The 22,435-nt window shown below is 39.6% G+C and overlaps 1 protein-coding gene across 4 annotated transcripts in view; it reads right to left on the reverse strand.

Annotated features, from left to right (window-relative positions):
* Positions 1-22,435, reverse strand: part of UNC80 (unc-80 homolog, NALCN channel complex subunit) — a 228,889-nt gene that overhangs the window by 156,452 nt on the left and 50,002 nt on the right. For 3 of the 4 annotated variants that reach the window (XM_073879220.1, XM_073879217.1, XM_025892403.2), the window contains exons 9-18: positions 21,962-22,096; positions 19,785-20,001; positions 18,776-18,916; positions 17,458-17,726; positions 15,986-16,345; positions 11,100-11,246; positions 7,006-7,153; positions 4,828-4,976; positions 2,486-2,652; positions 1,659-1,757 (exon numbers count right to left, since the gene is read on the reverse strand). In XM_073879220.1, the coding sequence (XP_073735321.1) occupies positions 1,659-1,757; positions 2,486-2,652; positions 4,828-4,976; positions 7,006-7,153; positions 11,100-11,246; positions 15,986-16,345; positions 17,458-17,726; positions 18,776-18,916; positions 19,785-20,001; positions 21,962-22,096 (1,832 nt within the window). The remainder of the gene's footprint in view (positions 1-1,658; positions 1,758-2,485; positions 2,653-4,827; positions 4,977-7,005; positions 7,154-11,099; positions 11,247-15,985; positions 16,346-17,457; positions 17,727-18,775; positions 18,917-19,784; positions 20,002-21,961; positions 22,097-22,435) is intronic. The other variant, XM_025892412.2, reaches the window with a different exon arrangement.

Here is a 22,435-nt window from a genome sequence, read left to right on the forward strand (position 1 = left end):
GTGCCCACTCAGAGCAGGGAAAAGCTCTATATTTAACATTCCATGACATCCCTTCAAATGGAAACTTTTATGCAGAAGCATATTAAAACATGTATCTTTATTCAAGGGGAAAGAACAGACCCATGCTAAATGCTGGGATATCAGACAGTGTTTACAGAACACTGGAGAAAGAAAATATATTGCCATCTAGAAAATGAAATCACCTATGAAGATAGATGGTTTTATTTTTAAAATACGGTTTACTTATTAGATCATTCTCATTGACCATATTTGCTTAATAGTTGCTAGTGCTACTGTGGGGGAAAAAAGCCCTCTCCCCCTTTTCTGCTCATGCTCTGTATGTAAAGACTTTAACTAGTCTTGTGGCTATTCAGCTACAGAACTTTGCCCTTTACATTAATTTTTTTCCCTTAGAGCTTATGTTTGACTTTTTACTATGTCCTTAAAGACTTCCTTAAACCTCACATTTAAGAAAGGAAGTTAAAGGAAACAAAAACTTAATGGTAAGTTCACAATTCTGTCCTTTCATTGATTGCTTGTTATTCATTCATTCATTTCTGAAATAGATATTAAGTGTTTACTATGGGGGCCAAGTCTTAAGCATTGGGGCTATAATGGTAAGCAAAAACGCACATGGTCCCTAGACTCATAGAGTTGATTTATCTTATCTTTACTTTTCTCCAGGCACTTAGAGACAGTCTCTAAGATTTTGAAGGGCCATAAAAACTATGTAGGCTTTTGTTCTTTGAAGGTTTTCCTTGCTTGTTGTTAATTACATGGTCCTATTTGATGACGGTGATTTCCTTGACTATATACTATGTATTATGGTATACCATAAAACCTGCAGAATTTCTGGAAAGGTAATTGTTTCATAGTAAACCAGGGTTTGGGGAAGTAAAATGGTGTATCTTAAATGATGTTCCTATTTTAAATACTGATCACACCACTTGTGAGTAAGTAGTTCTCAAAAGAAGAATGAAGACAAACGAGCCTTGCCTAGAACTAGACTGTATGTTTAGTGTCTATAGTAATTCTCTCATTTTCTGGAGAGAATTTTAATTTTAAGCATTAATCTTAATGCTTTATCTTTAAGCATCTAATTTTAAGATGCTTTTGACTTTGCCATTATAAAAAGTGGAGATAAAATGATTGATTTCAGGGAACACTGGAATGGATCTCAGGAGAAGACCAAACTGAAATGGAGTAGAGTCTATGTTTTAACTAAATCAGAGCACAAGAGAAGTTTATCTTACTTATTTTTGAAAAAGCCTCATCGAGCACATTGACAGCCATTAATACATTTACATAAAAAAAGTTATAAGTGATTTTAAGCAATAAAGTAGATCACACCTCCACCCCACCCGATACACATGCTAGTTTTCATGATTTATCTGCAGGAGTGTGCACGAAAAGCAGAAGTGGAGTAGAAATTGGAAATGGGAAATGTTGTTAAGGAAGCTTCCCATAGGCATGAGGTTGGTTATTTATGATTTGGGTCTGTGGAGATTAGTGGCTTTGGGAATGAAAAGTAAAGGGCAGAAGCAAGGCAAAGTTCAAAGATAATGACAAGCAAACAAACAGCAGTTGGGAAAATTGAATTTCTTACAGTGGGAAGTGCTCAGCCCACTGCACTGGAGAGAAAAATCAATGTTACTTACTGCTCTGGAGTCTGTGAGGGGCGACCAGACATGAAGCTGCGACATTCCTCAGGTGCAGAGGACACCTGGCCTTTATCCACAATGCTTCCTGCCTCTGACCTATGCAAATGGTGCAGTCCACCAATCAAACAGAGCAGGACAGCACTCCTCAATACCTCATGTACTTCATAAAGCAAAACACTCCGTTATAGACAACATATATTGCTTGCAAACCCTATGTCATCATGAGTCTATACTGTATGAAATTTATTTCCTACCATTTGATTCATGACCTAGCTGCCTTATTGTCTAAGAATACCACCATCAATGCAGAGTCATTAACTACAAACAGAATTTTAAATTTAGGAGTTTCCTTTAATCTTGTTAAGTGGCATAATTAAAGGATAGGCATACAATAAATTTATATTTACTAGAAGGAAAAACAATAGGGCACTTCTCAGCAATTTGTATTTTGCCACGTTTAAAATATTACTTACTGAACAGGAGGATATGGTATCAATAATTGCTTTTCCTCTCTGGACAAAAATGTAAATTATTTATGGAAAAGACTAACACAGATAGCATTTCACCATATTGTTGAGAGCTATGAAGTAAAGGTCAACTGCATGCAAGCCTGAGATGAACTGCGCTTTGATTTATAGAGAGGCAGGATTGGTTTGACAGTAAACACATCTTTTGCTACGTCTCCAGTGATACCATTTATACGAGACAGTTCCTCCAGCCCTGCACTAGAGTTACACACCATCCTGTGAACCACATGGACATTGCAACAAATTACACTCCACTGACATAAGGCCACACTAATATTTATAGCTCAAGTTTCTAACCTTTTACTGCCTGGAGTCTTAGATTCTGACTCATTCTCCTCCACCTTTTTCCCTGGTGCCAACTTCTCAGCACTGTCAAGCAAAGCACTGAGGGCCACTCTCCTGAAGACATTCCCATGAGCCTCTTTGATGAATTGGACCAGCTGACGGATGTCACAATACAGCCCCTGTTTGGATGCAAGAAGGAAAGTTTGGGGAAAGTTGTGTGATTAAACAGTTTTCACAGGAAGAGAGGGAGAAATTAATTCCTTAGGCTTAGATCAGCATTAGAATCATAAAAGGAAGACATTTTACTACAATGAAATGGATGGTACCCAGTCTGTCCATTGTTCCTAGCAACATTACCAAGAACCTTGCCTGTCATCCTTAGTATGAAAAAGGCTGGTTACCATGCTTCATATTCAGAAAGTTGGCTGTATCATTAGAAAGACATCAATTTACACTTCAAACCACTGGATTCCCAAGCTTTAATTTTCTCTATTATGACTTCTGAAGAGATGCCTGCCAAAAAAAGGCAATCAGAAGTTTGTTTAGACTAGAGATTTCAGTCCCTCTTTGGCCTCTCCAAATTTTCTGCATCACTGTGATAAAATATGCTAAGTCCTCTAGACACTCCTAACAGAGCCTGATATTCAAGGAGAGTGCATTTTGCTGGACATATTTAACAAATGTGTATGTTGAAGCCCATTTGAACATTAACTTGACTATGGACTAAAGATGATACAGGGCTATTAAAACCAATATATTGATGAATCCACATTTAAAAATATATATAGGACCTTTTTTTCTTAAGATATTAACCCTTTCACTCAGCATTTCCTCCTCTCTCTTCAAGAAGGTAGTTACTGCATTCTTTGCCTTAGGAAAGGTTCATGGCAAAGCAAGACACAGAAGCCTAAGAAATACTTACCTTGGTATCTTTGGTTTTCAAAACCTAAGACCACTGGAACAATCATGCCCACGACCCTTAAAAAATCAGAAGGAACAGTAACTGAGGAAAACACGGAAAGAATGTTTTTTTGGTCCTCTGGGCAGAAAGATCTTGTGCCCTCATTGTGCTCTTTGGTAGCTCCCCCAGAAGGGACAAGACCCCCCCAAAACAAGGGTTCCAATTCACCAGAGTGCCCACCCCTAAGCACCCAGCAGAGAGCAGTGCGTGAAATAATATGTATGGACTGATGGTTGAGACCCATGAAGCTTCTCAGGTCCTAGGTCCTACCAAAGACTTGGGATCTTTGCACCACTCTGTGAAGTAAAGAAACCCAAAAATATTGGGGTTCAACTTTTAGCTGTTCTGGTGGAATGTGGAATGGGGGTTCCAAGTCAAAACCAAGACGATTTAAATAAAATTAAGAAATACAGTTATTTCTTCTATACCTGATTTTGCAGACTAAAATGTATAAGTGCTCACACGTATTATAATCAACTTGTCAAAGTACTTCTTGCCGTCACCAAATTAAACACATGGATGGTGCCCATGTTTTTCTCAGACTCCAAGAACTTTGCTGAGGTGGCTTTGACAGTCAGCAAAATTCAATTCCCTTTGGTTTAGGGTTTTAGTTTATCTCAAGTTATGTGAATAGTCTCAGTGGTTTAGAACAGCTTAAATGATTTCCTTGATTTAGGTAGATTAGCAGATATTGTCAATATGTATAGACAGGCTGATTTCTACATAGAAGTCCCAACATGTAACAAATTGGTAAGAGAGCAAAGTGTACTTTTACTCCCCAGAGAGAACTGAATTCATCTTTCATATGGATTCATCAGCCTTAGTCTACTTTTTGTATCCCAAACCACAATCTCCTTGGCAGCAATTAAACACTTAACTTGTTAGAGCCTGGTTCTTCTCCCACACTACTTGTGGGTTTAGTGGTTTAATTAACACAGTCATTTATGAGGGAGTAACTAAAAAACTGAGGTGTTCCATAAAAGAAAACAAGGCTAATGTCAGCAGCATATTTACATTAATTTTTACAGTAAGTGTGGTTTCAAAAATGGTTGGTACAATATTCTTTAATATTTCATGAGCTAATAGACTATGCTCGAGCACCTCTTTCTCTTTAAGGACTTGAACTACCTTGCAACTATCTCAGCAACCACCACTGAACCCATGAGGTGGAGGAGGAAGATATGTCAGTTTTCAAGTAGTTTAATGAGTAACAAGGAGAAATGTGCTACTGAGGCTCCACCATGAATTACTGGTCACTTTGGGAAAATAGAGATTTTTAACTTTAAGGTGCAGAATTTTAGATTTCAACTTGTCTTTCCCAGGGCCATGGCTGAGAACTTGTCTTAGAGTGGAGACCAAGAACTCCTGTGGGAAGAAGAGGTGAACTTCTCACCAGATTCTCAGGGCTGTGCAATTCATGCGTGGTTGAAGCGCAGCGTGTGATAAGGGATTTAAACATGGCGCTGACGATGATGCCTTCCACGTTTTGGGCTGTGGATTTGTTGTCCACCGTGGTGAAGTTATTTCCAAACCCAGCCTTGTCTGGAATGCAAAGGCACCAATTAAAGGCACTGTTTCCATTAAGCTACACAGGCTAAAGAAGTAATGAAGTACATGGCACCCAGGAATTAGTGAAGGGCTACATGAAATGCAGAAACAAAAGATTAAAGATACCCCTAGGTTTAATCATCTTTACATAGACTTGGAGATAAACAACTCATAGTCTCCCTCAGAGTCTTTACTAGGATATATTTCATCATGTTGTGGAATGTTTCTATTGATACATCTTAGCAAAAATAATCCCTCATTGGAGAGAGAATTTATTTGATTCAGCCTTTCTGGTGGTGAGGAATGCTGGCTTCTCAGTGGAAATCCTTCAGTCATTCAGAAGCAGGGGTGGGGCCAACCAGGTGAATGGGGCAGGAGGAAGCAGAGGTGGGGAAGGGCCTTGTTGGGGGGAGTTAAAACACTTGCACTGGCAAAAAAAAAAAAAAAAAAAAAAAAAAAGGAGACCAAGTCCTGCCACGATCTGCATAGAACTTCCAGCAGCTTCTTGCTCCCAGACTCTGTAGGCATTCAGAGAATGAAAACCTATAACCTCTCTTAGAGCCACTTCCTTATGACTCACTGAAATGGGAAATGCCAGTGAACTGAGGCTGTCACTCTCTGGTGGCATTTTATGCCAGTTTTTCACATATCCACAGGCATTTCATAGGGGACACATTAGATATTCCGGAGCCGTGGCAGAAGATTCCTAATGACTGTGAGCCACCTATAGATTGTAGGGTCAGAGTGTGTGTAGCTCCAAAACCAATCAGTTGTGTTTGGCTGGCTGACGCACTGTGAGCCACTTCTCAAGAGTCCCTGGGGGATTCGTCACCTTGGAGTAATACCCTTTGTCACCAACCTCTCACTGTCTGTGTCAGCTGGCAGGGGATTATCCTTAGATTTTACATCATAGAAAGAAATCTTTTGGTCTATGCTTGTAGTTTCTATCTCGAATAGCTTAAAAAACAGAAAATAGTTTGTAATCAGGAATTTCTCTCGCAGTACCTCGACTACAATTCTCACTTTATTATTTTTTAAAATTTGTAATATGCTCAGCTTAAAACATCTTTGATGATATACATTATTTTAGGGGCTCTATAAAGGAACAACTATTTTTTAAGAGGATCACCAAACAATAAAGCCTGGGATACAAATAGGGAAACTGCTTCCAAATTCATCCAATAGAGCTTCATTATAAATTAATCAACTATCATACATGTATCATTCAAACCATAAAAGGCTATACTAAGAAGTTATTTCTTCCCAGGCTCTAATTAAGATGTACATGTTATTCAACTCAGGCTTCATACAGCATTTTCATTTCATTTTTGCATTTGCATTCGAGTGGCATTGGAGGTGTTTGGTTTATTATGAATGCAATCGGTGTTCACTGGCCCCCTACACCACAGGTCTCTATGGTGGGGTTTTCTTAAAGCCATGAAGTTATAAAATGGTTTGTGGGGCTACCTATATATCCATTTGACTGTTTTAAAGAAAATTCAGTATATATGTGTAGGTGTATATGAGTATATCAAAATTGCACTACTACTATGTTTATATGTATCTTTTCTTTCCTGTTTTACTTTGTGAAAAAAATCTCCCAAGTACTGTGCCTGGCACATAACAGGTACTCATTTCATATTTGTTGAACTAATGAATATACTCCCTTGTTCCTTGACTTCTGCCTCAGTTGTCATGCAACAGAAAGTTGTGTGGGAGGGAGAGGAGTGCCATGAGTGATGGTTTGACGGGCTAACTGTGAGGATGCCACAGCTTTACCAAATCCCCTTTGCTTAGGTAAGTTGTCATCGCAAAGCCTCCAAAATATAGCATCAAAGACGATGTGCAAGCTTCTCTTATTTATACTTTATTACACACACACACACACACACACACACACACACACACACACACACACACGTTTCCCTCTAAATTCTATCCCCACATATTCAGGGTACTTCTGAAACTCTACCTGCTTCACCACATAGAGGTCTCTCCTGAAACTTGGCACAGCTCTACTTACTGTCAGTGACCGGCTCCATACAAAATCCCAGCAAAGCATGCAAGAAGTCCACTACATTATTGAGAGAGTCTCTGTTCACATAGTCCCTCATGGTTTGTCGGAACTGCATCTTATCTAGCTTGTATAGCTTAGTGAGGCAGCTCTGGGCCTGCAATGAAGGAAGAAAAGTGAAAAGTCACAGGTACCAGCTTAAGCTAGGGATACCGTCAGCCTGAGGCAGAAGCCTGCCGAAGGCAAAGGCCTCCGTCCGTCCCTGCTGCCTCGTGCGGGCCAACCCTGCTAGTCCCTCTTGTCTGAGCAAGAGAGGGGCAGAGATAAGCTGAGCAGTGTGAAGGATTTTCCTTGAGAACGGCTGCTCCAGGTAAAACCCAAGGCTAATGTCTAATGCTGGTGCCAATGGAACCCAGTCTTTTCACCAAGATCAAGATTTTAAGATCTCAACGAAAAAAAGCGCAAAGTGTCAAAAATTAGGCAGGTTTCAGAATTGGTCATCCAGGTTTAGAAAACCTCAAAGGCTTTGTGTAATGAGAAGAAGTGTGCCACTCCCATGTTCAGCTATTTTGAACTTAAATAGATTTGATTGGGCCGGGGGTGGGGTGGTGGTGGTGTGAGAGTGATGTAGGAAGTGGGTATCCAGTGTCCTCTGATCTGGCCCGGAAGGGAAGATCCTTGAAGCAGGGAGGGAGCAAAAAACAAAGGCAGGTCTAGTTTGTTCATTTATGTGTCTGCATTTGAATGTAAAAGTTTGATAGTTAATAGAAATTGGCCTTATAGATATGAAAACCAAGAAACCATTGGCTAGACCTTAATACTCAAAATTATATTTCATATGATACAGCAAATAATTCCGCCATCTGGCAAAGGGAAAGGGAATAATTCCACCATCAGAACAAACAAACAAAGGAAGCCATTGGCTGCAGAAGGCCACAGACAGAATGTGCAGATACTATCTGGTGTCATTCAAAGCCTCCCAGCCCTCTCCTACCATGAAGAGAAAAATCACATGTGTGCAGTGCTTTGCTGTTTAAAATGCGTTTCTTGCTTGTAAGTGCATAACAACCTTTAACTTTCACACCTCTGTGATTTGATGAGCCTCCCAATACTACAATGGAGGAAGCTGAGGCTCACAGAAGTCGAGGACTTTGTCCGAGTTGACACGGTTCACAGCAGAGCCAAAATTAGGAGTCAGAGTCTTGCCCTTTATTGTGGTTATTTCTCTTATGATCCAGTAGTCCTATGAAGAATCCAGACAATGACTGGGGCAAACATATTTAGATACCACCCACCTTCAATGGGTGGTCAGAATGAATTCCCTTTCAAAAAGAATTTATGATGATGGATGAATAGAGATTAGTTGGTATCTTGAAGACACATTCTGTGTAAGAGATATAAGGAAGTCCATGACAAAGGAATGAAATGGGGAAATAACAGGAGAACACTCTAGGTTGAGGGAAAAGGCTAAGGATCAAGGAAAGGGAGAAGACTGGGTGAGGAAGACCTTAATTGAGGATGGAAAACTTTGGACAACCAGGCACAATCATGGAAGTAAAATTGGAAAAAGCAATCCCTAAAAATTCAAACTTACAAGGTAGGCCCTTAATGGTTTCCCAGAAGAAAAGTTAAGTTATATCACTACTTCAACAAATCAAGGCCCAGAGAAAGATTCTGGAAAAAATTTGAGAGGAAATAGAAAGATTTTTCAAAGGCTGAAACTTGGAACGAGCAATAAACTTCTCGGGTTGACCTTGCTGTAATCCCCCCATCTGTATCCCAAAGTCAGGTGAATTGAAAATTGTTTTCATTCTCCCTTTACCAGGTCCTAGAATATAGAGAAATTGGGTATTTTTATTCCAGAGAGGTTACTGGTTGCTAGATCTCATTTTTTCCCCTTACAAAATAAGTGCTGCTTGCTATAAAATTATGTTTTCAAAGCATTTACATAGAATACTTCCTGCATGAAGAAGTATTTAATCATTATCCCATAAAGAATTTGCAAAGATCTTATTGCTATACTTATGAAGCACTTTAAAATTCTGGGTTGGAAAGCCCTGAAGCACAAATTATCCTATCTTCTCTACAAAACACATGGAAGACAGCATTGCTTCAAATCTACTCTTTAGAGGGAGGCTCAAGTATTTGGATTCTGAATGAATATTCTGAACTTCTCCAAGAGATCTAAAACTGTCAGAATGAATTCCCTTTCAATAGTTCGGGACCACCAGCAAATGATTAACCTAAAAAACACATGTTGGAATTATTAGGCATTTTGATGTATATCATTAAAGTAATCTATTTCTTCCTTCCTTCCTCTCTCCCTCCCTCTTTCTCTCTCGTTCTCTTTTCCTCCCTCCCTTCCTTCCTTCCTGCACGTACAGAGGCCCTGATCTGGTAGAAGTAAGAAATATTCGTAACATCTTAAAAGTTAAGTAACTTCTGAAAATTCAGTGTTTTGGAAATTTGTGAAGACCCAGCTTCTTGAATTAGACTTTCCCAGGGATAATGTTGCAACTTTGCATCTCTTGGACAATGTGTTTGCTGAGCAAGAAGAGGCAAATATAATCCCTATAATGAGTATTAAACTGGTCTACAAGAGAATGGAAGAGTTGCCCTGTAAGTCAGGAAAGCTGAGAAGGCAGGTAAAAAACTGTCTGGACAGCCTGATAGGAAATGTTCAGTAGCCTCATGAGGAAAGCATGGTGGACTACTAAACAGCATATGGTCTCTCAAGTGGCTTCTGATCCAACCAGTCCTATTTTCTCCAAGTCTAGAAAGACAGGATCTGGTGTCAGATTCGGTTTATACCTCCAGCTAAAGCATGACACTTATTATATTTAATGTGTCATTTCATGGAATTGGTCTTCTGTATGAGGAGTGATAATGTTTTCGTCATGAGGCATTTATTCATACTGTGATAGAATTAAAAATCAAACAATAAAGATCACATACACATGCTCAAAGATAGGCCAATGTCAGCTTTCTATTGCCTTATTATTATTTTGATTTTTAAATTTGGGGCCTCAAAATCTAGATCTTGGTCAAAGTGGTCACGTTGCATAATTTAGAAGTTAATTACTGTGAATATAACCCCCCCATACAATCTATGAATATAATACAACATAAAGAGTATAAAAGAGACAAGGATGGGTAGATGGATAGATGAGAAATTAAGAAAGAAACCCAGCATGCTAGTACTGTGTGAACATTTCATGACAAAAACTAATACCAAGGAAAAAATGGGTTGGCATTAGATGTTGACATGATCCTAAAACTCTGCCGTCATATGCCAAAGGGTTTCCTGGACTCAAATTTGCACAAAACCCTTATTTTCAGGAGGGTATTTTCTTATGAGTTCAATTCAAATGCATGTATGAGGCAACTGTCCCAGCGTGGACTTGCTATGGAGGTGGGTTATTGCTCAAGAGTGAAGGCAAAAGTAGCAATCAGCTCAGGCAAATGAAAATGAGCTGGAATAAGACCCTGTTCCATGACAGAATTATGTTTCGCAAGCCCAAGCGCAGAGTTTCAAGTTTCACACAGTTCAAAGGGACGTGATCTCAAATACACAGGAGTCAAGGCTCATTCTCAAACAAAGCAGCCAGAAAGTAACGGGCTACTTTCATAGTCCTGTTTTGTCCCAATAAGGGCCATTTTCCATGTCTATGTAAGAATGACAAACTAAGTCCTAAACTTGGACCCCATTCTTTAATGTAAAATATGTTTCTATAGTACCCAGGCAGATGATTAAAAAGTCATTTGTCACAGCCCATCAGAGGCTTGTTAAATATATTCATCTTTGCAAAGGTCTTTCAAACTCTAATTCACACATTCCAGTTATACACCCTTTCACCAACTGGGAGTTGGCCTGCCCTAGGCAGAAGGCAGAAGCGTTTTCTGCCAATTAAGCTTTCCTAGGCCTGGGTTTTTGAGGTCTTGAGATATTGTTGTGGGACTCTTCCCACTCCAAATCAGCATTAATCATTCCTATGAAATACAATACTTTTCAGGGAACACTGACCCTCATTGTCAAAGGACTCATTCCTAAATTGGAGGCAGGGAAGAGGGAGAGGAAATGGAATCTACTGTAATTCTCTTACATTCTCTCGGAATACCTGGTGTCTCAGACGATCTCCAGAGAGCCCTCGATGTCCTTCTCCGCAACCATAGGCACATCCCAGAGACTTCACTATTTTGATGAGCATGGTAAGAGCAAGCCTATGGTTGCTTACAGGTGTACTTTCATCCTAGAAAAGTCACAAAGCCCTTTTGGTACTGACATTCCATTCTGTGATTAAACCAAGTTTTATGTTTCATGGTGAGCACGTACAACTTGAAAAACAGAATTGCCAAGGGCTCAACAAGCAAGTTAACCTTTCTAAAATCCAGAATGCCTTTTAAAAGAAAGAAAAATGTGCATTTTGATCACCCTCTAGTGCTAAAGGATATGAATGTATACCTCTTGATTAGAAAACATGCTTTCTGTATCCTCGGCAGACTATCAGAACCACCCAGAGAGACAATGGGGACTATCAGTGATGAAGGCAAATAGATTTTCCCAGAAGCTACCCTCATTATCAGGCTTCTGAGAGTACCACCAGGCAATGATTATTGCTAAATTTCTGGAACTGATCAAAGTCTGGAACTTTGAAATCACATGGCAACTTCTGACATTTTTAAGGGACTTTCTGATTTTACATTTTCACTGCATTGTAATACTCACGCACCAGCAAAGTGAGAATATAAAGAAATTTGTCAACATTCAGCTTGTTTCTTCCTTTGAGGGTAAATAGGAAGCCCTCCTGAGACGAATAATGAGAATGGTTATCATATCTCTTTTGCCCCATTTAATCCTTGTTGTTAGTGGAAGATGCAGCTTCCAGAAAACTTCTGTGAATTATCTCCAAAGAGGCAGAAGGATCCTAATAATTTCCCTTTCTACATGGGTTTACTGCGCAGAACAAAGGAAATAATGGATAAGCATTGTTCTGTAAATGGTGAAGGGCTTTTCCATTGTCATGTGGATCAGGTGGCTATGCAAACGATGAGGTCACACATTGAAAGTACTCCAATGTGGGTAGGGTATGAAAGAGATGGAGTTATCTAGACATCATCCATAATGTGGGGTAGACTCCACTCCCCTAAAGTTATGCAGTTGCTCCTTCTTTTCTAATCTCCAGGCTCATGTAGTGGATGCAGTGCTGAGATGCTCCATGCAGAACCGAACATTCTCTGAGCTTGGAAGTGTTGCTGGCTGACAGCTCTCTAGGGAGATCCTATCCTGCCATTGCTCTTAGCTAAAGGACAGCTGCCTCACCTAAGGTTAATGCTCTTCTTGGTAGCAGTCTGCCTCCAGTGGCTGGTCAAAGGCATAATGAGGGTGGGGGGTATACAGGTGGGCTCCCTTCCTCCACTTGGAGATTCCTTTGAAGAATCATCCTCACTTTAGAGGTCCCTGTGTGATTGTCTGAGTTCTCTGTTACAAGTTGCAGTTCGACTGCTCCCTCTATCTCATCCTGCTTCTTTTACACCTCATAGATGTTGATCCTGAGAGGACATCCCAGGAAACTTCCTGCACACACATCTCCACATCTAAGTCTGTTTCCTGGGAACTCTATAGATTGAATGGTTGCAAATGAAAGACTCAGACTTACCAATAAACATTTATTTACTTATTTATTATATATATATATACCAATTCAGAAATGTTTTAGTTTGGATGCAAATCTTAGCTCCATAACCTTGGGCCAGCCACTTAACCACTCCATTTCATACGAAATGGGAATCATAATAATACCTATATCATACAGCAGTGAGGCTAACACGAGTCGAAACACGTAAGACATACAATAACAGCAAAACAAATGTTAGTTATTATTTCTAGGTGTGGGACACTACTCTCCTTTGAGGCAACTTTGTGCAAATTAGAAAATGCATTCCTGTGGGTGGATGAGTTAGAAAAAGATGAGTCCTTTTAGTAGATGCAGCACTTGGTTGGACAGCTCAGTGAGCAGAGCTTGGACTGGATTTCAGTCCTTCTTGGTCCTGACTTAGCCATGAGCCCTTGTGTGGTGCACAGACTACACAGCCAAAGGCAGTAAGTAGTGCCTCAGAAAAGTTCACCCTGGGTAGGGCCTGATTTGGAGGACTGGCTTACGTCCATTTTTAGATTACTATATGTTCCTTAAAAAAAAAAAAAAATCCGTAGCTACAAAAGCTCTTGGTAAATATCTATTCAGGTTTGATTTTCTTTACATCTTCAGATGTCCTTAGGATTTAGTTTCCTCTAGTAGGAGACATTCAGAAAAATGTACCAAGCTACAGGCAGAAATCAGGACAGATATTAAATAACATTTCAAGCTCTCAGTATTAGTTAGTAGCATCTATAGAAATAGAAATTAGATCTTCCTTTCTGAATAAATTTCCCATGCTTCTGGTATTACTAGATTGTAAAATTAGATAAACTCTCTTGATTTCACTGAAAATAACAGAGATTTTGGGCAGAACAGACCTGTATAAATCACAAATACATGCACTTAACCTATGGTTAGGTTTTATTTTATAAATTCTTTGTCTTACAAAGAATATTATTTTTCAGAACTAACTACAAAACACTGACATCTTGGTTGCTGTTTTGGAGACCACATAATCTGACTTCAAGAAATTCCATCTAATTAAGAGTGATAACTTCAGTCAAAATAATGGTTATATTATCTAGTATAATAATTATATTTTAAATAGGCAAGAGACTTGCAGGTCAACAATAAGAAATCATATGCAGATACCAATTGGATAAAATTTTAGAACTCAAAAAATATAATACTATAATAAACCTCAGAATTTCTTAAGATACATGACAAAGCCCCCTTTAATTTAGTTGGAATATCTAAGCTTTACTAATAAAAACCTATCAAAATTTCACAACTCTTATTTTTTTCTTTCTATTTTCCCTTGAATAGTATAATGGATATAATACCATCTATTATTTCTTTGAGTAGCCAGCTTAGGTTGGTAGATAAAACATGGAAATTTAGTTAGAGTAAATTCTGAGGAATTTTGGATTATCCTCAGTGATGTATGAGGAGGTAAGAAGTTGGGAACCTTAAGTACTGGAAGATACTGTCAGAATTGGAAAATACACGCGGGATGCCTAGGTGGCTCAGCTGGTTAAGCGTCTGCCTTTGGCTCAGGTCATGATCCTGGAGTCCTGGGATCAAGTCCCTCATCTGGGCTCCCTGCTCAGCGGGGAGCCTGCTTCTCCCTTTGCCCACTGCTCTCCCTGCTTGTGCTCTCTCTCTCTCTGACAAATAAATAAATAAAATCTTTTTAAAAAAAGAATTGGAATATATACATTTATGATTAAGGCAGAGGAAGAAAATCTTAAAGAAAGGGTTCAGGAACCCAAGAATATTGGAAAAGAATATTTGGATCAGAGACCCAAAATATTAGGAAGATAGTAGACAATGAGATGAAGAAACACAGATGATAAATGCACGTCAAAAATGGATCAAGTAGGACTAGAAAGAGATGGAGAAGAAATTATAAGAGGAAGGAGCACCACAACACTTATTAAGATGGACAATTCATAGTTTAGATAAGTATGTAGATCGTAGAACTCTGTACCGTGTCATCTTACACCTATAAACACCTGACCTGATGCGTACATCATGACCTGTCAGAGATTCAAATCTTCTGTTAATTTCAACTTGTTAACAGCATTTTCCAACAAAAGCCCTGAACTGAAATCAGTGTAAGTTATGTGAATTTAATCTTTTTTCTTTTTCTTTTTTAAGTAGGCTCCATGCCCACCATGGCACCGTGGAGCCCAATGCAGGGCTTGAATTCACAACCTGGAGACCAAGACCTGATGAAATTAAGAGTAGGACGCTTAGCTGACTGAGCCACCCGGGAGCCCCAGACTATGGTAATTCTTATTTAAAACCCAAATGAAAGGAAAAAACTAATTTTTGGCATTGAGTGCAGAGATCATAAATGAGGTGTTGCCAAGGCAAAGGGAATTAAATTCAGGAATAATCAATAATAAGAAAGCTAAAAATAAGATGTGAAACACTGAAACATGAGGGCACCCAGGCTAGTCTTTGAAAGCAACACCAATAAACCAACCAATTAACTGAACAAAATTCTTCCCTTTCCTCAATAGTGATTGAAATTGGCTGTCCAAAAATGTGTTCCTTACATCAAGAGAAAAAACATTATCTTGAGGAAAAATTACACTGCTTGTTATGGACTGAATATGTTTCCCCCAAATTCGTATGTTGAAGCTTTAACCTCCAGTGTGATGGTGTTTGAAGATATGGCCTTTGGGAGGTAATTAGGATTAGATGAGGTCATGAGAGTGGGGCCCTAGTCTGATAAGATCAGTATCCTTATAAAAAGACACACCAAGAGAACTCTCTCTCTCCTTCCGTGTGTGTGTGTGTGCGCGTGTATACAGAAAAAAGAGGCCATGCGAGCACACAGCAAGATGGCAGACACCGACAACCCAAAAGAAGAAGCTTCAGAAGCCTCGCTGTCACCTTCATCTTGGACTTCCCAGCCTCCAGAAATGTGAGAAGTGAATTTCTGTTGTTTAATCCACCTGATCTATGGTATTTTGTTACGGCACTCTGAGAAGAAAACATTGCTCAATTTGGTCAGACCCTGAAAATCTTGAGAAAGAGGCTATTCTTGGCAGACTGAGAGTGATGGTAATGTAGTGTAACCGAGATACTACCCTGAAGAAATAACATGACCAGGAAATTAACTCCAACACTGCTTGAATGTCAGTGGTTTTTGAATTGAGAATACCGTTTCATCTAGCCGTTTTTACTAATGCCTGGGGAGAACCCACCGAAGAGATTTCTAGGCTCGTGACTTTCTTCAGTGACTAGTTGTGATTCTGAGTCAACAAATTCCTGGCAAGCAGGCACTGGAAAGAAATTAGGGGCAACATTTCATGAGAACACAGAAGGTGGCTCAGTCATACCTTCTCTTGGTTCTTATCATTCTTCTCATAAGGTCCACCTCCGCCTCCTCCACCTCCTCCTCCGTCACCTCCTCCACCTCCTCCATCTCCACCTCCTCCTCCGTCTCCTCCACCATCTCCAGCTCCACTAACCGAAGGGCCCCCGAATCCACAGGGTGAGCTTCCCTTGAACTGGAAGGTCCCCTCACTGGCTCTTTTTTCCATAGTCTCATTTTCCTTGTTTTCACTCTTCTTTCTGTTCTTTTCTACACAAGGCACCACACCAAGTTGAAGCAAGCATTCAACAATGTTTAGTGCCACATCACAGATGCGAGAACTGATATCATGATTCAGGACAAGATAAACAGCCTTCAGAACCACCTGGGGATGGGAGGAAGACAGAGACGAACAGAGGGTGATAAATTTGCCTGAACTACCTCTTCCTACATAGATTTGGTTATTCTGTTTAACCCATTTCCTTTAGGCTGTTCTGTGTACTTAAGCATAAATAATTCAGGTAATTTTCAAGTGTACCTATTTAAATCGCACTGGGACCTTGTGTATGTGCTTAACATAGAGTATAAGTCACCCAAAGACTTAAAATGTATGTGTGAAAAAAAATGTATGTGTGTATTATCTCACTTAAGTATTCCAAAACCTGCCATAACACAGACAGTTAATAGGGATACTGAAGAAAAGTGAATTAATGGGACCATAATTTTTCATTCAAAAGGAAACCTGTTCAACTGATTTTTTAAATCAAAGTGCTTTACTCCTCTGCCTTTCACTGTCTGTCAATAATGGATAAAGAACAATGATTTCCATATCCACATGATAGAGGAACATTTAGGCATTCACAATTGTATCATTATTTACACTTCAATTTTAAATGCAAAATATTTGCATGTTTAAATTATGTCTTTTCATAGATTTTAATATTTTAAATTATTTGCCGAGCCCGTTTTCTACTGTGAAATAAAAAATTTTGTGAACTATAATTGTAAACTATAACAACCCTTTCATTTGCTAATAACTATAATCAAGACAGGCGTTCTTGAGAAGGCAAGTTTAAATCTTTTAATGGGCTTCTATTCATTTTCCCTTGCTACCCAGGAGGTTTGCAGTCATGTTGCTTATATAATGAAAGAAAACAAACTGAGAACTTTTTACTCTTATTCTAGAAAAAAGGGACTTAGCACATACACATTTATGTATATTTTATATATGCATATCCAGGATGTGATAATGTTTTTGGATTATAAAAATATTCTGAGATCAGATCACATCTCATGTAATGCTTGAAAAAAAAATAAAAAGGGAAAGGTGCCTCTGTGATGGTTGACACATTTGTGAAATTTTTTTATATGGGTAGCCTTTTCATTTTAAGGTTCAACACTGCTAAGAATCTATATGCCCATTTTATAGCAGTATAAAAACTAGATCAAAGAGTCATTATCTTCCAAGCTTTGGTAAGAGAAATTCTTGCTTCTTACCGAAAGATCTAGCATGCCATTCTTGTGGACAAAGTTATTGGTCCCATCAATATGCTCTGTGTCCTCTAAGTAGCTGTAGTTTATGCAGGAGTCTGTGAGGCTTCGGGGCAGGTTCGCACATGCGAGGGGTTCATGTGGCATCTCTGGGATAGGCACCTGGTTGCAGAGCTTCCTCATATGCTCACTGAAAAAGTCTGCATAGCCTACGTTGAACGATGCCAGGGTAGTGTTGAAGGTTGCAACTGTGATTGTGGAGATCTGGGATCGCACTAATAGAAAGAAAGCAGTGTCTTAATTTTCCCCATATTAGCTAGCGACATCGTGTCAGACAGTTACACTCTCCTGACCACAATCACAGCTGAGGCTGTTGTAGATGTTTGACTTGTAATCTCAAAGTTATTCTCAATTCACACGGAATTGCCTCAAGCATCAAGGCCATGTAACATCTGGTAAATAATGAAGATTATAGAAAATGTGAATTCCAACTGGCTTCCTTAAGACCCAGGCTAGAGTTTAACTGCAACTGGTGGATTTTACCCAGTCTTAACATGGCAGATCCTACTGATACAGTAGGATCTATGCATATTCAGGATTGGCTAATGATTTTAGCATTGGTTTAGTTGAAATACTTCCCCACTAGTTTGTGGCTGGTAAAATATTTGGTTTTATCCAGCATATTTAAGCAACAGCAAATAAGGAGGACTTTTTTCTCCTTTGTTCAAGAGTAATAGAACATAAATTTGTGTTGGTAACTAACTGATATCATCAAATACTTGAAACATACTCCGGGGAAAAGAGGGCTTAGATTTCTACCCGTAGGTTAAGAGTACAGAATAAGAGCCCATTTCAGATTCCACCCAGACACACATGTTTTCTCCACATAAAGCATACAAGGCACATATTTGAAATAGCAGCTGTCTGAAAAAAGAACCCAGAGCCCTGGAAGGTAGTGACTTTCCTCCCATTGAAGGTGGACAAGCCCTTTCAAGGGACATCATACAGGGGACCAAAGTACTGAATGTAACTGTCTTCCGAGTCTCTTCTAGCCCCGTGGGTCTGTGACCTTTTGAAAACAAAGATGAGTGGCTTGCTTCACCTCTGAGAGGTATGGTGTTTGCAGTGTGCCATCAGATAGCTTTTGCTACTAGGAAAATCCCAAGAATGGCTCACAAGTAAATTACCCAGCAATGTAATACATGAATGCAAGTTTTTAAAAAGTACAAGGAGCCAGATTGCAATGAAGATGGAACATGGAGTAAAAACAGGAAACAGGAAAAGGAACCTGAACTCCCGCCTGCAGGTGCAGCCTCCGACCCACCTTCCTTGACGGTGTTTTCTCCGTGGCTGTTGGAGTGATCTGGCAGGTCACTCACCAGGGTGTGGTGGGAGTGTGAGTGCCTGGCACTCAGGCTCTCCATCTCTGTGGCTGCATCCGAACTGCCCCGCCGGGTAAATTTCCCTGAGATGGACAAGAGCACCACAAGAGGGTTTAAAAATGAAAGAATCTCTGCTGAGATGTTGTCTTTCCAAAGGACGGCAGGGAGAGTAAAGGGTCATTAGGAAGTGCATGAGGCACAGCCAAGTAGCAGGCATTGGATTTATTCTCGGAATAGTCAGGGTCAAGATGATGGATGAAGCTGCCTGTTATAAGATCAGCCCCAATCTGGGGCACCTGGGTGGCTCAGATGGTTAAGTGTCTGCCTTTGGCTCAGGTCATGATCCCAGGGTCCTGGGATTGAGCCCCACATCGGGCTCCTGGCTCAGCGGGGAGCTTGCTTCTCCCTCTCCCTCTGCCTCTCTCCCTGCTCATGATCTCTCTCTCTCTGTATTTCTGTGTCTCAAATGAATACATAAAATCTTAAAAAAAAAAAAAGATCAGCCCCAATCTAAGCCAAATGTCAAAAACCATAAATGGAATCCCAGTTAGCTGTCAGTTTCTGATTTTAAGCTGGCTTTCTTAACATGCCATCCAGAAAGGAAAAAAAAAAAAAAAGCTTCTTTTTCTTTTCTTTACATCTTCCTTTTCTAATATGCAAATTAAAGTCTGCCTTTGGATTCACAATGAAAGCTAATGCACAAGATCATTTAAGGCCACATTTCCACATCTAGAGTCCTTAAGAAATAGGGCCATTACCTGCCTAATTACAGGGTTCTTCCATTTTTAATTAAATTATCTGCATTCCTTTGGTACTAGAAGCTAGCATCTGGGCCCACATTTCTTGACTAAACTGTTCAAGAAAGATGCAGATTTGCCCCGGAGGCCTAGATCCAGATTTCTAAACAGGTCACTCAAGCTCTGCCCTACTTTGAAAAGTCCTTGTTGTCACCTAAAATGGTGGTTTGCCAGCCTCCTTTTTCAATGCCTCGCCTGTCTTCTCCAAGCCCAGAGAAACTTCCGAAGGAGAATGTGCTTCTGGTGGGGGACACATCCAGGTGGTCCTCGTGAAGTAGGAATGGCACTCCCATTCTTCGAGGCCTCCTCTTCCCTGTGTGGTGGAATGGGATGGAGCCTTTCCTCTCCCGGTCTTCTTTGCGGCTCTTGAACTATGAGGATGAGAGGTAAAGGGTTAGGCACAGGCCAAAGGAGAGGTGACATTCTACTTCCCAAAGGGCTCCATAATCTGCAGTAAAATACAGAAATGTTCCAGGAAGCAGAGACCCAGAAAGTCAACGAGTATCACTCAATAGAGATGGGTGAAATTTCCATAATGCCTTAAAAGAGTGAAAGAAACAAAGCAAAAGGTAACATATTCCCTGGGTCTTTCTGCTGGGTTGGGTTGTCCCTGGACCAGCGGCATCAGTATCAACGGGGAAACTATTAGATATACAAATTCTCAGGTTCAACCGCAGACACACTAGATCAGAAACCTAGAAGATAAGGCCCAGCAGTATGTGTTTTAATAAGCCCTGTAGGTGATTCTGATAAATGTTAAAATTTGAGAATCATGAGGTAGAGTATAGGATCCTAGAGTCACCCCTTGGACCAGCCAGTATTTTCTGTTCCATTTTTCCAGGATTGAGATCAATTTTTCCAGCCAGACGACTTCAAGTGTGTGCCACTGTCCATAAGGAGAGTCAAAAAAGATACAAAGCATGAATTGGTACAAACCCATTACTCCTACCAAACAAGTTCAAAATCCAGTATAAATAAGAGTTTAGAATTTCTTGGGAAGCTTTTAAAATATACCAATGTCTGGGCCTAACCTGCGGCAATTCTGACCTAATTTGTTTGGGTTCAGGCCTGGGCACATGAAGTTTTTATGGCTCCCCAGAGATTCTCACGTGTAGTCTGTACTGAAAACATATTCCCCCCGGATGATTGACATTTTTAGAAAAACTACAGCCCTTGCCTATCATTACATTAGCAATGAAGGTATACATGACTGCTTGCATAGCAACACTCTGAGCTCATAGATAAGTTAACAATATGCTCTGTGTCCTTCACAAACACAACTGAACTAATCATTTTGAAAAATAGAAAATGAAGCCACTACACATACATTATTCTACACATATTATTTCCTAGCTGGTTTGCTCCATATATTTACAAAAAGAGAGGTGGAATGGTGGATTCATAAAAGCATGAACTAGCTTGAACAAGACCTAGTTTTCACAAACTACCAGAATTTCTAAGGCTCAGCTCCTTTCTTTCTTGAGAATAGTTAACATTTATTGAATACTTACTAAGTGCCAGGCACAGTAAGGACTTTACTTGCATTATCTCACTTAATCCTCATAATCTTTTGAAGTAAGTATATTATGTACCCAATTTACAAATGAAGAGACTGATACCTAGTATCATTTGACCAGGATGGCAGAGGTTACAAGTGGCAGGGCAAGAATTTGAACCCTGATTAGGTGACTCCTAAGTGCACACTCGACTCCACCTTTAATTTCTCATCTTTAGAGTTCTAGTGGATACATAATAAATGTTTATTGAATGGAAACCTATGCTAAGACCTATAACAAGTTGTGAGGGTAGGAAATCTAGTGATTTGTTGTAAGGATTTACTACTTTATTTACAGAGTTTTGTTTGTTTTGTTGTCTTTAAATTGGAGATGACTTCAAGAATAAATATTCCATGATGATCCCATCATTCTGAGTAAGACTTCAGTAAGACTCAGTTTCTTAGGTGCAAAATGTGGAAATTTAGGATCTCATTGGATTAAATGAGAACCATTTATACAAAATGCTTGATAAAATGAAATGAACCATACGAATATAAGTCGCCATCACGGCTACCACAACTACCTCCACTACCACACTACTGTAAGCACTCTACCCACATCATCGGGATTGAGCTTGGTAACATTGAGAATGGGAAACATTCATGTGCACAGAGGGACTCGCACAAGGTCATGCTGCAAGCCAGTGCTCTAAGTGGGGGCTGACCTCTCTCCTCAAGGTTTCTTTCCCAACCCACCCCATTCTGCAGCATGACCTCATGTCCTACTGATTTTTGCAGTTACCAAAATATTAAAGAGCATAAGTGGTTCTACTCACCTTCTTAAAAATGTTCATGCCAAGGTCTGAAGAAAGATCTGGGACTGCAGACCTACGTAAATTGGTCAACGAAACCTTAGAAAAGGCCTCAGGGCTAAGAGATTTTTCCTCTTCATTACACTTCATGGTGAGATCCTTAATAGACAATAAAAGTAGACTTCACAATCAAGGACTTAGGGCTTTATATCCAAAGACTTTTCTTATTGAGATGTCATATTTTTAATAGAAATGTGTTTAATGTTTTGATATCTATGAAGTATTTAACTTGTGGGTCTAGACTTTTAAAATCCATATCCTGCTATGGAGGAGATACATTATATATTAACCGTAACCCCTGTCTGGGGTTTTTAACAGTGAGAACGTGAAGCTCCATATTTGGGAAAGCTAAGAAAAGAGGGAGGAGACAGGTATCTTTTTTTTTTTTTAATTTTATTTATTTATTTCAGAGAGAGAGAGAATGAGAGATAGAAAGCA

Source organism: Callorhinus ursinus, unplaced genomic scaffold, assembly GCF_003265705.2.
Source record: "Callorhinus ursinus isolate GAN/ISIS: 27379988/994484 unplaced genomic scaffold, GSC_fseal_2.0 scaffold2, whole genome shotgun sequence".
NCBI classification, from domain to species: domain Eukaryota; kingdom Metazoa; phylum Chordata; class Mammalia; order Carnivora; family Otariidae; genus Callorhinus; species Callorhinus ursinus.